Consider the following 16,235-nt stretch of genomic DNA (forward strand, 5'->3'; position numbering starts at 1 on the left):
CTGGTGATGATGATGAGTATAAGTACCATATTTACTCACATAATGATTGCACTTTTTTGTCCAAAAGATTAACGGAAATTCAGGGGTGCGATCATTACACGGGTTAAATTTCCCGCGAGAAGAAAAAATTTTTTTCATCCCGAGTTTGCTGCGGGATGACAACAGGTCAACAAATAGGCGGCTGCCGCTGTGTGTAGTCATCATCATCAGCCTGGTTATGCCCACTGCAGGGCAAAGGCCTCTCCCATACTTCTCCAACTACCCCAGTCATGTACTAATTGTGGCCATGTTGTCCCTGCAAACTTCTTAATCTCATCCGCCCACCTAACTTTCTGCCGCCCTCTGCTACGCTTTCCTTCCCTTGGAATCCATTCCGTAACTCTTAATGACCATCGGTTATCTTCCCTCCTCATTACGTGTCCTGCCCATGCCCATTTCTTTTTCTTGATTTCAACTAAGATATCATTAACTCGCGTTTGTTCCCTCACCCAGTCTGCTCTTTTCTTATCCCTTAACGTTATACCAATCATTCTTCTTTCCATAGCTTGTTGCGTCGTCCTCAATTTAAGTAGAACCCTTTTCGTAAGCCTCCAGGTTTCTGCCCCGTACGTGAGTACTGGTAAGACACAGCTGTTATAAACTTTTCTCTTTTCTTGTAGTGCGGGACACTAAAACAAAAATGGCAGCCGGCGGAGCAAGCCGAACGCGCCGAACATGATTTTTTTTTCTTCTCGTGAGTACATTATGTGCACCGAAACAGTTTCTTCCGTATCAGTAATGAATAATATTGTTAATATCGGCAAGTTTGCGGCAATAACCTCACCATGTCCGCTTTGAGGCGACAAAAACAGATGGGCGCGCCTAGCTGCCAGTCATATAGAAACACATGGCCGGCATGCTGCGGAAACTGTGGCATCTGTCTTCACTACTATCCTAATACGGCACTTTTCCGCTAAGAGTGGGCGAATATCCTAGGTGTGTTACAAGCGTCGACGTATGAATAGGGTACACTTCTAACGTATCAATGTAAACGTGGCTACTGGATATATGGATGGATGGATGGATGGATGTTATGGGCGAGTGGCTACTATCGTTGCCACTCACGATTTGTTGCGCGCCCACGAGTGCAGATAAGAATCGAAAGGCGCCTTTTTTTGTTGTTGTTGTTGACCACAATCATTATAAGCCTACATATAATAAAGGCAAGTTTGGTTGTACCTCTTTTTGTCATGGAGGTGCAGAAAGTGATGAAAGTAATGAAATACGGCATCTACTTAAGAATGTTTGATGCGTGCAGACCGCTTAGTTTGTCTTGAAGAGTCGTTTGTGTAGCATTCGACAGATGGTAAGCGCGATCATTATTAGCTAGACTTGGCACACGACATATCGCTGCGACAAGTTCGGGGTGCGATCATTACATGGGAAATTAAACAAATCGAATTTTGACGACAAAATTCAGGGGTGCGATCATTATGTGAGTAAATACGGTACTGAGAGTAAAAAAAATCTGAAATATACTGGAGTCTAGTTTCAACAATACTTCCAGTTGAAGTTTTATTTTTTCCAGACTCCCATATCAGCCAAAATTGGCAAATCTGACAAATAGTTAAATTTCAGTCATCCTTTCAGGCGGTGCATGATGCTGCTTGTGGAAGAATTCCAACGGAAATTTTTAAGAACATGTAGAAATACTGTCAATCAAATTGATCGATTTCTAAAGGACTGGTAAGGAAAGCGTTAAGCACACTGGATCTGTTGCATGATTCTGGGATATGGCGACGATGACGATAACAATGCCATTGTCGGCAATACAGTAACTAGTGCCATCAAGTAGCGGTTTGCAAAATTAAACAGCGCTTGCGTACACATGATGCTTAATGAAATTTATTTTCCAAATATCCGTACTCTGAAGTGGGGGTACGAGCCTTACACAAGGGCAGGCCTTATGGGGGTAAATATGCTACCTCTTCTATATTATGTGACCGATTCATCCACAATCATGTTCGTCCCGTGATTCCAGCTTTAACCTCTTTGCCCTTCCTCTCTCTCAACCCTTCTTTAGAATAAGCAGCGACTCGTGACATCGGAGTATTCCAATTACTATTGCCCCTCTCGACATTACTCACCGTCCCTCTTGCGGAGTTTGATGAGCTTGTCAAGGAAGCGTTTCCTCTCGGGCGACAGGCAGCTTGTGTCTTTCTTTTCCAGCACAAGCAGCTTCTCAAAGATGTCAGTCCGCATGCTGATTAGGAGGTAAAGAACACGAGAACATGGAGGACATGAGGAACGTGCTAAGGCTAGAAGCACGAGCTTACCCAATTACAGCGGGACGAATAAACTATCAGAAGAAGGAATAAATAAAGCTTCATGCACAAGCAATAGCAGCCGTCTTCTCGAGTGCTTCTGTTCAGATGTCAGCCAAATTAAGAGGCTCCTTCTGCAGCATAAGCTGTGCAATGTTGGCGCTTTCAAAACTCATCTGCTTGGTCTCTTTATTCACAGTGGTGCCTTCTGCATGCAACTCCGAAACCTCATCTGCGCAGTGATGCAGGTTAATAGGAGGTGTGCGAAACACTGGAAGAGGGCTTTTCCACACTATCAGGTTTCTTTACACAAGATGGCTGACCTTCCGCTTACGGCACAGTTTAGCGGAGGATGCACAGTTTAGCGGAACTAGCAAATAGGGAGGATGCGGTAAGGAAGGACAAGACTGTGGCTAGGACAGCGGCATCAGATTGTGTGCTGCTGGTTCATTTCCACGTCTAGGGCGACATCTACCATCTTCCATGGTACAAAACTAGATGCGTGTGGAAGTGCACTTGAAGAATTTTGCATACCCTCTTCAAAGTCAGGCACATACAGTACCTGACTTTGTATTTAGGAGCGCAGTTACACATTCCTTGCTTGTTTCTCATTATTTTTCTTTAATATCTTCGTCTGCTCGCACAATATATACTTGCAGTACTTACAAGCAGCTCAATTTGTAGAGAATATTCCCAGCTTTACATTTGCAAGCATTCCCCATGTAATGGAAGGACTAGAACAGAAGAACTAGAAATAACAGAACTAGAAAAAATAGAAATTTAGTGTAATTTCTTTTTTAATTTGAACTTTACTCTTCACTGCAATAAGTTGTATGCAACACTGCAAACACATACTGAGGTACAACACTGGAGTCTGCTACTGACTGACAACTCACTCGATCTCAATTTCAAACTCGTTGAGCTTGGCAGAGACATCGGCACTGGCGTCGCGAAGTTCCTTCCTGGCTGAGACATACATAGGCAAGTCGAGGTAGAGCCTCTCATTGGCAAATATACGCTGGCCCTCGGCAATTTCCTGCATAGTCAGAAAAACAAGCTTACAGCACACAATGACACACAAAAAACAGAGTGCAATGATTGCACCATGAAAACATGATTAGCACCCGCCTCAGAGAATTAATGGTATGCATGCCAGGTCAGTCAACATTTTCATGATTTCATGTGTGGCTGCATTTCGATGAGCACAAAATGGTTTAAGAATCTCGGGGCATGAAAACTAATCAGAAGCCTTCCAGACAGCATCTCTCATAGCACAAGTGTAGCTTTGGGATGTCAACCCCCATGAATCAAACCCGGTTCTATGTGTCAAATTGATGTATGCTTTACAATTTGTCATCTGCTATAGATAAAACAAAGAACCTGATAAATGCATACATATACAACTGCTTTGCTTTTATACTCCTCATGCCCATTAATTAAATGTTATTTGTTGTATGAAGATCATACTTGAGCACAAAATCAAAACATGAAAAGCATTTCTAAAGATGAAAAAGTACTTTGTAATATTAAAACTTAAATTTTTGTCAAGGATTGACCTGTTATGCCAAATTCAGATCTATGCTTCAGAGAAGTTGTGCCTGCTGTACCAAGACATAAGAAGCACGCTTCTGCAAGACTGATGTAAACTGTTTATAGCTGTTTATAACTGGCACAATGAATGTGCACCATGATTGATAAGAAGCATAAGAAATTCCGTGTTAATATTTAGAAAGATTAGGACTCCCCGCCGTATTTGCAACATGCTAACAGTTCCGAGGTCCACGTACAACAACATAGAGTGGAAAAGGTAATTCTTGCATGCATTTGAATCTGGACCTTATCATCAAGCCGTCAACATTAGAAATATGTACTACCACCGCAGCACCTTAGCATCAAGCCTTCAAATAACTTCAACATTAGAAATATGTACTATCGCAGTAATAGAATTTCCTAAAGGTTCAGTGGAACAGGCAGGTGTTCTGTGCGGTTTTCAATATACCAGTTTTACTGAAAATAACCTGCAAATCACGCAATAGGATTGGAAATTACTCACTCCAACACATTTTGAATACATTGGACGACCTTACATTAACTTTGTGACGTCACTGTATCTCGGCTGTATTTCTAACCAGCGATCTGCCAACGTGTCGCACGAATACGCGAGGAAACTCAGGCGCCACACAAATGTAACACAACGACCAGGGCGCATCTGTAGCAACCAGTTTAGTGGCACCAATCACAGGGGAGATGACTTCTGCAGTTTCGCAACAGATCCAATTGTACAGGCGTAATTAGCAGGTTGAGGACGTACGGCAAACTGGTGTAGCCAAGGTATGCCTGACTGAAACTTAAGCGCACACGTTCACTAGAGAAACATAACTCAGCAGTAATACTGTGGCGTACAGCATTCAAAAGCAAAAGGCAAAAACTGCTACAGCACCTTTTGTACCGCAAGAGCAATGCTAACAAACACTTGACCAGTGATTTCGTCCGCAATGTGCGAAGTTTCACGAATGTCCAATCGCGATGGGCTGCTGAAACCCACGGTCATCGCATATCCGCCTCTTGGCACGTATGCAGTTTTATCCCGTAGCACTGCAGTCGATAACAGCCTAGTGATCGTGCAGTGAATCTCGCGTTCTTCAACCTGGTTTTCATCGCTGGTTCGACACTCTTGTGAGGTCGTTTTGCTTGCACTCACCTCAAGCACAGACTCGAAGGTGATCTCGTCACCCTGCAACGCGCCAACCTTGTCGCATAATTTGCGGCACTCGTCCATGATCTTGGACGCCCTGGCGTGCAGGTCCTCGGGAGAAATGTCGAAGTCCCATGCTCTCAGTATCCCGGGGGCGGTGCCGTTCTCCGTATCCATGCTGAAGGTTTGCTCCCGACGGGTTCGGGAGACGTTCAAGGCAAGCGACGAGTCGCAGTAGCACCTCGTCGGCACGAGAACGGGCTGCTGTGCTGATCGGACTCCGGCGAAACAAGCTCTTGTTGCTACGCCGGCGACGCTCAACGATGTCCTGCTGGTCGCGAGTCGCAGTGGGGCGAGCCTCGCGATAGCAATAAGCATAGATGACCCTCCTCCTCGTTCACTTTGCTATCCGCTTCGAAACTCCAATCGAAAGACAAGAGAGGGCAACGGACGATCGGCGGATGTGAAAATCACAGCAGGAGGTGAGATGGCAAATCCGCCGGTCGACGACCAACAACGCTATTGGTGTCGTGCGCAAAGCGGGGCCATGTGCGTTACCAGCGACTCTTGTCGACTAGCAAACATGCTCTAGCTAGTATCGGTTTCGGTTCGAATAATGATAGCAATGTTTGCAAAATAGTGGCCACGATGTAAAAGGCTTCAGCTCGTTCCAAATTAGAGTGCACTCTATTCCAAACCACGACCTACAGACAGTAGGTCGTGTTCCAAACACTCGCTGAGTTGCAATATGGCAGAACTATGGGTGTCGATATTGGTTTTCATTCACCAAGTTACGGTCCCTAATTGAGTTGTTCCTTCATGTTTTTAATGCGTTAGCGTTTTTAGGGCACTTCACGCACTTTCCGGGGTCACTTACTAATATTCTCTGTATACTTGTATATATCTATGTTTGCATCTAACCGTCTTCCCGCCTACTTTGTAGTTCGTGGTCGAATGTGTAGCGCTCCAGGCTGCTGTCATATCTATGCTGCTGTGCTAATGTAACAGGGTTTGAATAAAGCCCCTACGTACTGCTACCCCTTTCTGCTGATGGAGGAGCTTTCGGTTCCAACTGACCATCAGAAATGTCGAAGTAATGCAGAAACAAAACGCGTAATGCAAGCTTTGTTTTCGGCTTCACGGCAGAAGTCTACAAGATAACATTATTTTTGGCTTGAAGTCTGATTTAGTGTTTCGCGCAGTCTATTCATGGACAGTTTCATTTTTTATGCAACGACCAGTGATAGTCTCTTTGCCGCGGTTCCTTTTATATGTGTTTATGGCACACAATCCTCCAGCAGCTCTTTCTTTTCTTTTTAGAGCGCCGCTCTTCGGCGCTCATTCCTGCGTTGAGCGTCGGCGTCCCTCGGCGTAACCGAGCGAACTAGTACAAAGAAGGATGAAAGAACGAACGCGGAGCGCAGCGGGGGATGAAAGACGGCGAGAGCGGAGTGCGCGAGGGGGAAAGCAGAGGAGGAGGGGGCAGCGGAACCATGAGGCTGAAAGCGGAGGAGGAGGGTATGGCGAAAGCGCGAAGAAGCGTTGCGCCGCGCGAGACGTGTTCTGCGGCGACGATCCCTACGAGCTCGGATCCGGAGTAGCGCGCATCGTCTGCTCACCGATGACATCATCGATAACACATGAAGGAAGCGCGTCCGCCGATGCCGTACATGGAAACAAAGCGCTGCATGAGCGGAGGTCTGTCTGCGGCGGCTGCTGTGAATCGCGTACACGACACACGCTGCCTCTCGCGATCTCCCGATTAGCGAGGAAGTCGCGCCACACTTCACTCCGTTTGCAACGAGCCGCACGAGACATTGTCCGCACCAGCCAATATATCGCGAAATGAAAAATCGTACAGAGCTGCGCTCAAATTTCGCATTATGGTGTACCGTAATCACCGGCGATTTTTTCCCCTTTATTTCTCAATGTCTGATCCCTTTTTCAACAACCATTTATTTAGCGTTTTTGTGGAAAGCTAGTCGTTCAGCAGCCGTTTCTTCTTGGAAAGCATCCAGGCTCTAAAGGTGTAGGAAGGCTTTTCCTTTCCTTGTCCGTGAAAGCTGGCTGTCTTTATTTTTTTTTTTTTACTTCAGCACAAGAGCGCTACTCGATAATGCTGAAGTAAATAACTCTGTTGCAAATATGCGTCTGCTTTTAGCTATTCGATATTGTGTGGTATCGATTCGGTATCGTGAGTGTGGAAGCCGGACTAAATCACGATTTGGAGTGTGAGTGAAGTAACAATATTTCGGTCCAGAGAAGACGCAGGGGAGACCCTGCGCCACCCGGCTAGTCGCGCGATGATTTGGAAGTTTATTTTGGCATGGTTCACTCCACTGTACAAAAACAATCTCCTTGTAACATTCGATTACAACACATAACCATAAAAAATTCTAATTAAAATGTACATTTGTTCCTTGTTTCGCCATAATTATGCGTCGCAGCTTATTTAATGACATACCCGGGAACAGCCGTGAATCCTACATCATAAGACTGCAGCAGTATACGTGGCCAGAACAACATGAAGCTGCAGTAATTGGGGTTGCCTAAGGTATCCGGCACAGGGGAAAGGGCGGGAGAAGCACTCCCACCCTCATCCTGCCTCTTCATAATTGACGTTTATGACCTTGATATATCCACCCTATGACGCTTATAGGGTGGATATCCGCAGCAGATATTATGAATTGCGGAAAAGAACATTAGAAAAAAATTAAATTATGGGGTTTTACGTGCCAAAACCACTTTCTGATTAGGAGGCACGCAGTAGTGGGGCACTCGGAAATTTGGACCACCTGCAGTTCTTTATTGTGCGCCTAAATCTAAGTACACGGGTGTTTTCGCATTTCGGCCCCATCGAAATGCGGCCGCCGCGGCCGGGATTACATTAGAAACACCTTTCCGCCTCCATATATTAAACTCAAAATTTACTATCTTTAGGGGCCTCGACCCTTGGGCACAGCTACAGGAAAATTGTTGTTCTCTTGAGTGGAAAGCTGGCGATGCCAACCAGGATTTTATTGCAGGACCAGAAAGATTTCGGCGGAACTTAAGGTTTCGTTCTTACAAGATAAATTAGATTAGCTGTATTATTATTTTTTCCCATCTGTATCTATAGTCGCAAATCTTATTCACATTATTTTATTACTTTTTCTTTTTGTCATATTTAACTTCCCTGTTCTTGGCCAATGCCGCAGAGTGGGTACGTGCCACCAAAATCTAGGTCTCTACATCTACGTCTACAGCTGGTTCACTGGCTGCTCAGTGCATCCCCCCTTTGCATTAATCTATTTCCTTCCTCCGACGCCTTAGAATCCCGTCGATAACTCAGGCCGGCCTGTCGACTACACCGCACAGCATTTACCAAACCGTGCCAGGGACTGCGAAACATGACGAGCAGCGCGGATAAAGACGTGACCCTGGTGCAGGTCCAGACAGCCCTGTTTGGCCTGTCGCTGAACTGCGCGGTGTACGGCGTGGCTTACACGGCCGCGGCGTCGGCCTGCGCCTACAACGGCCAGCAGGGCGGCTTCGCCCGTCGTACGAGGTACTACGGCCACCGCGCGCGCAGCGACCCTGCACGTCGACGCCATAGTCCTCGCCGTTTTCCCGTTGTATGCCACGTATCCGTGCGCAAGGCAGGCCGCATTTCTACTAGGTATACTTGGTAATGGGCATGGGCAGTGCATGTAATGAGGAGGGAAGATAACCGATGGTCACTAATGGTTACGGACTGGATTCCGAGGGAAGGGAAGCGTAGCAGGGGGAGGCAGAAAGTTAGGTAGGCGGATGAGATTAAGAAATTTGAAGGGACAGCATGGCCCCAATTAGCACATGACCGGGGTAGTTGAAGAAGTATGGGAGAGGCCTTTGCCCTGTAGTGGGCGTAGCCAGGCTGATGTTGATGACCTTTACTTATTAAGAGATATGCCCATCCCTGTAGGTTGTAGCCAACCACACTTTTGACTCTCATTGGCAATTGCACCCGTGGTACGGGCCTAACGGCCCTAGGTACCGCCCTTTTTCTTTGTCTGACCTATGCTAATCCGGACGATATCCTGTGCGGCTAAAATCAGGATTACTGATAGATCAGTGAGACTCCGTACATGTACGTTAAAAGGAGTTTTGGCTGTAATCAGCTTTGCTGCTCGTTCAGAGAGGCAGCCGCACCGTACAGGTAGGCAGGGCTTTAACAGTCATTGAGACAGTCGAGTGAGACACTGGTTGCCGTATTGTTTCAAGTTGTAATTCAGTTGCTTTACCTGTCCTGTCCCTATAGCATACATGTTTAGCTGTAAACATTTACTCGCCGTGGCTGTTCTGTGGCTTTATCGTTATGCTGCTAAACACGAGGTCGCGGGATCATATCCCGGCCGCGGCGGCCGCATTTTTATGGGGGCGAAATGAAAAAAAAAAAAAGGAAAACATCCGTGTGCCGTGGAACGTAAAGGAACCTCAGATGGTCAAGATCGATCGGGAGTCCCCCACTACGGCGTGCCTCATAATCAGATTGTGGTTTTGGCATTCTGGCGAATTATAGGGTTTCCCAGCCCATAATTAATTTTTTTTACCATAAAATTTCTTGTCCATTTGGGCTACATCGTTTCCTGTCTGCGGCGTTTGATCATCGGCCGATAAACAAACTTCATACTCTAACGGAGAACGGACCAACGAAGCAAGAATCGACATAAAACCTTACTGCAACATCGAGGGGAAAGCTCTGGATTTTTTGCAGTGATCTTGAGGTGGCAGCCTCCTGCACGGTGCGAATTACCAAACAACCGATTTGCCGTATTTCTTTTCGATGCCAGCTGTCCAATTACAGCCGAACGTTTATACCAACGAAAGAGACCTGCATAACGAACGAACAATTACGTCCCGGTCATATTGCGTCAGTGGTGCGGTGCGTTACCTTTACAACGAAATGACCTGTATAACGAATTATTTCGAAGGCGCCGAGCAATTCGTTATAGAGGCGTTTGCCGACTGTGTAACGCCGGGCCATCGTCGTTCTGCAGGAGCCAGCGCCACCGCCGCCACTGCGGCGGCGCCTGCGCACTGTCCTACGTGCGGTGCTTCACGGCGGGCGTCTTCCTGGGCACGCTGTTCCTGGCCATGATGCCCGCGGTGCGCGCTGCAGTCCAGGCGGCGCAGGAGGAACACAAGACGGCGCGCGGCGCCTTCCCTTTCGCGGAGGCGCTCGTGTTCGCCTGTTTCTGCGCCGCTCTGTACGCCGACGGCAAGATAGCCGCGGCGACCCGGCGCGTAGGTGCGCCCTCTCGCGACTCGGTGCGGGAGTCCGCGGCTGCACCGCGGGCGGAGCCCACGTCGCCAAGCAGCGACTCAGACCTGATCGACTCGCCCGAAAACTCCAGAACGAGGTTGTTGAGAGGTAAAATCGGGAGACGTTCTTTACAGCGCATTTCAGAAGGGCCTACTTGGCATATATTCCGCCCAGCCGTGAACATTAACATCCATAAACCTCCAAATGAATATGCGACAATTAAAAAATAGCAGGAACTGCAGCGGGTCATTATGAATGGGATAGCAATTATATGGACACTACGCGCAGTGGCGTACCTAGGTCATCTGGCACCCGGGGCCCTTAGCTCTTCTGTCAACCCCCTCCCCCCCCCCCCGGATGTAGTCGAGGAAGGCGAGGATATCGACAATTTTCGGGTGTCTTCATACGTATATCACCCCCCCCCCCCTTCTGGCCCCGTGCACCCCCCCCCCTTCCCCGTTGCTACGCCACTGGTTGTTGCACTGCTACATGTACGATACTTGACTGCTCTTGATCTTCATAGGCACCTCCACACTGCAACCCATGTTGCAGTATACATCACATGTAGCATCTCACAATGTACAGGCAGTAGCGCCTGTCGTGCTTTCAGAAGCTATGTACGGATATTCTGCACCGATGGAACGAGGCTAGAAACTGTAGTTACTTAATCAGTGTGTCTTGGTATAAAAACAAATGAGAGTTGCACTTGTGAGTCGGGGTGCACCTTTATATAGTTGGCTGATACGTGCGATAAAGTCGTCTGCGTCCGACGACTGGCGCTTGTTCGCGCTCGCAGTACGCATTGTTCGAGGTAGGACCCGGGCTTGGGAACGCAGCAGACACCTTCCGCCCGCAGGAATTCTCGAACCCCGGTGAAGCGTGAGATTAAGTGAATAACAACCAATCGGACGAAGTTGGAGTTACTTCCGACCGGTCTGCAAATTTTAGTGAGGGTGCCGTTTGGGAAAATTTAAGACACTCTTAGTAGTGTAAACGCATATCACTTGACAACGAATTAAACCAGTTGTACCGGAAGTTTAGCTGTGTGTACAGTGTCAGAAAGCAAACTAGCGGCATTGTGCGCCAGCCGATCCAACGCTCCAAAGCTGAAACTAGCGCTGTTTGTAGCAGCTTCTAAACTTCTTGGAGAGAAAATAAGCTAGCAACTCACCGCGTTGAATGAGAAAACAGCACCTTCCGCTTGCGTCACGCTGAACTAAAGCATGCTATAAAACCTGTGTGTGTGTGTCGCTTCGCGGCATAACATGTCACGATCAACTTCAGACCTTGAGCGAGTTATAACTCCTGCTGCCGTGCCTGCAGACAAAAGTACATAAGCGAGAATATTCCTGCTGCTTGAAGCATTATAGTAACACTAATGCTGGGGCGGGAGATTATAAAGGAACAAAAACCAAATGAAGGTTAAGCGCACATCACGATAATTACAACAGCAGAAGCTTCTCGAAGAGAAACTTCAGAACTCTAATTGAGCGACTGTAACCCCGACACACGGCAATCGCTAAGCCGCCTAATTTACTAATAAAGCGGAAAAGAAATCAACTCTGTTTTGCCCGTCAACACTCGCATTTGACGGGCCCCCCTCCAGTAGTGCAGCGAGCAGCGATGTTGATCCGGTAGTAGCATCTTTTTGTAAGAAGCACACAAATATACAGTACCGCCGAGGAACACACAATGCTCACCACTATGGCTGAAACATTCGACGACCGCCAGCACCAACTGCCATCGCCCAAGCAAGTGGGGCCCATGTTCTCCCGCCAAAATCAGGGAAGTTATGCCCAGCAGAAGCATACAACTATGCAAGCCCGCAGATTAACTTACGTCCAAGCTCCCAGATGCACATCAATACAGTCGAAACACTCACAGTTAATCCGCCAGCAGCGATCGTCAGCCAGCGATCCCACTCGGAAGTCCATCGCTTCCCGCCAATATCGCCGCCAAGTTCAACGGCCGCCAGCAGCCAAACGAACCCGCCGCGCTAATGGCTTGTTTTCCACTTTCGACTGTTTCAGTTGAAATTTTCCCGCGCATCAGCATACCACGTGGCACGATTTAACCAATTAGACAACCCTTGCGCACGGCACACAGCAGCAGAGCGGGCATGGGGCCAACGACCCTGAGACCTTGGACATGACCTCCTGCATTTTCTTCGGCCTTCCCGGCGGCGATAAATCTGGGGTAGCTTGGAGGGCGCCACATTCCCAGCAAAGTAAATACGTTTAATGAAGTACAGTTAGGGTCACGCCAACTTTCTTCAGTAACATACAATGCGGGAGTAATTTAGCGACATGCAGTCTATAGCGGGCGGTGACAGTTGTTCACACTATACCAACAACAGGTACCCATTCTTTAGTACTGTGACGCAGTCGCGGTCGACCACTAGCTCCCACGCATTGCAGGGCGACTATGCAGATATTATGGTTCTTTATCGTAGACATTGAAGAAATGGATGAGTATTTGACTTGGGAAACTAGCGGTGATTACTTTAGACGCGGCCGCTTACCGTGGCTTGACGCGAAGCGCGGCTGAGTGGGTGAAATGCGAAGGATTCAGACGATGGGGTTGTTTTCTGCGTCGAAGCGGTGTCCCTTTAGGGTGCACACCTGCTTGTGTGGAAGACGACGACGACTTCGCGTCAAATACATCAAATACGCTGCTTTCATTAATCGAGAGAATGCGGTCTGCCTTTACATGGTGCGATCAGTGTGGGTTGTACGCGAGTTAGTAGTGCACGTATTGTGGAGCCCACGTGACATGTAAATAAATACGATCATCCGTCGGTAATCTTTCTCCGCTGTGTCGGTGCGATTTCTCTTGGAAGAAAAAAATAGAAGAATTCTGAACAACTTTGTTGATTAGGCACAATCGTCGATTAATATAACCGCCGAAAGCTTAAAGGAACTGCAGTCGGACGCTGGCCCGACAACAACGGCGACGAGTTCAAGCCTGAAGAAGTGCGATGATTGATTGTAGCACGTCTGCGCCATTCCCGTCACTGTCTTGTGGCCTAGAATACTAGGTCACTCTACTGTGGTCACGTTTCTCTTTTGTGGCGTCGATTCGCGGAAGCCGAAATAGTTCTTGCCGCCGGTCACCTTGATCGCGGTCTCATATATTTGAGCTAAGTCGCAGAAACAGTTTTCAGGCGAGGCGGGGGTTTCAAAAAAATTGGAGGACGCTTAAGCTTCGCCTTCAAGAGTGAAACGCGACAGTGTTCCCGTCGACCCGCCAAGGGGTGTAAGACAATGCGCTACGGCGCGGCAACGAAACGTGCGCCTGAGCAAGCGGAACGAACCAAAGAACTCGGTGTCTCGGAGGGGGAAACGATCTACGCCAGCCAAATGTCGTGATCGGCACGGGCAGAGAGATATGTAGATAGTGATCTAAAGAAAGGACGCGTGATTCTGCAACCCGTGAGAGAGCACGGCGAACCGTCGTCAGGGGAGAGGGAGTCGGGGCCGCGACGCGCCTCGCACCGGTCCCCGCACAACCCCAATGCGCGCGTGGCGCGCCACCTGTCGGGGCAGCGCCGTACATTGAGAGGAAGGGGTCTTCTGTGTTTGCCGCAAGATGGCTCTGCGTGTGCGGAAAGCGCAGAAATGTAGCGGAAACGTACTTCGCTACTCGTGTAACTGCAACTTCTGTAAGTTACATGCTCATAATTACCGATATACACCGTAGTATAACTTTCTACGGCACGTTTCTAAGACAACACCGCATTCACTAGAGGCGCTTTTGTACCGCTTTGAAGCATCGAACTTGTGGTTGAGTGAGTCCACTTCCGGCCACCGCAGTGAACGGACGCGGAATGTCTTGCTCCCCAGGAGCGGTTACAGCGGCCCTTGGCCGCGGTTCCCGGTCAACGGAAAAGCCTTCTCCGGACTACCAGATGGTTCTACCACAACTTCCTTCAGGTGCTAGTGTTTTGAACACTATTTTTATCCACGGCGAAGTTAAAGCACGGCCTTACCGTGTTGAGCACTTCAGAGACGCGCTTTCAAGACTGATGCTGCTGCCGGAAGTGGTGGCCCTCGGGGCTTATCAGATGAATCATGTGTGGGCCGTAACTTTTTCGAACGAGGCGGCAAAAAAGAAGATACTTGACGCTGAAGCATTTCTTGTTAAAGAACATCGATGCGTGGTCATTGACCCGTGCAATCAGGGTGTCAGGCTCAAGCTCTTTCGGCTGCTGCACGGTGTTCCCGATGAAGACGTCCGAACAGCGTTGGCACCATTCGGGAGAGTGACCGAAGTGACGAGGGAGAAGTGGAAAGTACAAGGCTGCAACGACAAAGGAACCACGACACGGTCTGTGGTCCTTAAACTCAAGCCCGGAATGACAGCGGACGACCTACCACATCAGCTTCGGGTCGCGGAAGACCTGGCTCTCGTCATTGTCCCGGGCAGAGCACCCCTCTGCCTCCGGTGCCGTGGCACCGGACACATTAGACGAGAATGCCGGGTTCCACGCTGTGGGCTGTGTCGTCGCTTCGGCCACGACAAGACCCAGTGCGTGAGAACGTACGCCAACGTTGCTGGTCCAGGCAGGAGCGAAGACACATCGGAGCTCCTTATGGATCAAGAGGATGCCGAGGAGGCCGCTAAGGAAGCAGCTGAAGGGGCGGATGCTCAGTCTACATCTCTGGAAATGAAGACCGAAAAGGTGAACTCGGAGGGGACTGATAAGGGCAACGTGCCCGATTCTGCGCCTCCACCTGCCAAGGTTCAAGTCAAGGAAAGTGGTGTTGAGGCGACGAGTGCGTCTTCAACTATCCAAGCAACCCCAACCACCGCAGTTGACGAGACAGTCAGCATCTCCGAGAGCATGGACATGACTTCCAACGCTAAGGGTGCCGGAAAGCGGTTGCGCGACGATGTTGAGGACCGCAGCCGAGACACCGACGGCGCGGGTACCGAAAGACCGGCACAGAAAACCCAGACAGGCCGAAGGTCGACGTTGAAGGTCAAACTCAACGTGCCGCCAGACAGACGGCTGCTACACGGGCCACCTCCGCCTTAGCGGAGGTAGTGTCCCGGAAAGAACTTCCAAAACCCGATCTTTGATCGGGAATGGGCCTGCGACTACGTGAGTTGGCAGTCGTCGGCTCGAAAGGGAGGGCCATGTTCAACGAGCATCACTGCATACCAGAGTCCGTATGTTTCCTAAGAAAAATTGTGTAGGGGCGTACCCTAAATCTAACTAAAACAATGGCAGACGCTATTAACCTCACCAGTCCGCTTCGTTTGGCGACATTAAACGTCAGAGGGTTGTCGCAGAGGCGAAGACAGTGTCAGATAAGTCGCATGTTACTAGAAAAAGACATTGATTTGATGGCTGTCCAAGAAACAAAAATTGAATCTGAAGAAAAAACGGCTCGATTGGTTGAAATTTTCAGAAATAAGTACAATGTATGCGTTTGCCACGCGATTGGTACTTCTGGGGGCTGCCTTTTGTTTATTAGAAATAGCATTGGGATAATAGAGCAACAAGTTACTTCATGTGAAGGGGGGCGTTTGCTTATTTGTGATTTTTCTTTTTCTGGATTGCTGTGGCGGGCGGTTTGTGTATACGCCCCTAATAATGCTCGAGAACGTGAACAATTTTTCGTTTATCTGAGGTCTTTCTTGCGGTGTGAAAGACACGTTCTAACGTTTGGCGACTTCAATTGTGTATGCCGGCCGATAGATCGATCGAAAAAGCAACTTAGCCAAGATAAAAGTGCCGCACTTCTGCATGAAATTTTGTGTGATGTTGATCTAGAGGATGTTGGGAGTGTTCTTGGTTCTTACAGTCATGTGCAATATACGCATTTTCAAGGAGACAGCCACTCAAGGTTAGACCGCATCTATGTTCCTGTTCACTTAGTTCCGCTACTTTCTGAATATGGTGTAGAATGTATCAGTTTCAGTGATCATTGTTTGGTAACGGTTACGA

General features: G+C 48.4%; 1 protein-coding gene across 2 annotated transcripts in view; it reads right to left on the reverse strand.

The window, feature by feature from the left end:
* Nucleotides 1–12,270, reverse strand: part of LOC126517361 (thimet oligopeptidase-like) — a 46,698-nt gene extending 34,428 nt beyond the window's left edge. Inside the window, exons 1-3 of one of the 2 annotated variants that reach the window (XM_055064495.2) lie at nt 12,165–12,270; nt 3,200–3,339; nt 2,127–2,242 (exon numbers count right to left, since the gene is read on the reverse strand). In XM_055064495.2, coding sequence (XP_054920470.2) covers nt 2,127–2,242; nt 3,200–3,282 — 199 coding nt within the window. In that variant the 5' untranslated portion in view covers nt 3,283–3,339; nt 12,165–12,270. Of the gene's footprint in view, nt 1–2,126; nt 2,243–3,199; nt 3,340–5,004; nt 5,533–12,164 lie in introns of those variants that run through there. The other variant, XM_050167068.3, reaches the window with a different exon arrangement.
* Between the last annotated feature and the right edge of the window lie 3,965 nt (nt 12,271–16,235).

This window comes from Dermacentor andersoni, chromosome 11 (assembly GCF_023375885.2).
Source record: "Dermacentor andersoni chromosome 11, qqDerAnde1_hic_scaffold, whole genome shotgun sequence".
In the NCBI taxonomy this organism is placed as follows: domain Eukaryota; kingdom Metazoa; phylum Arthropoda; class Arachnida; order Ixodida; family Ixodidae; genus Dermacentor; species Dermacentor andersoni.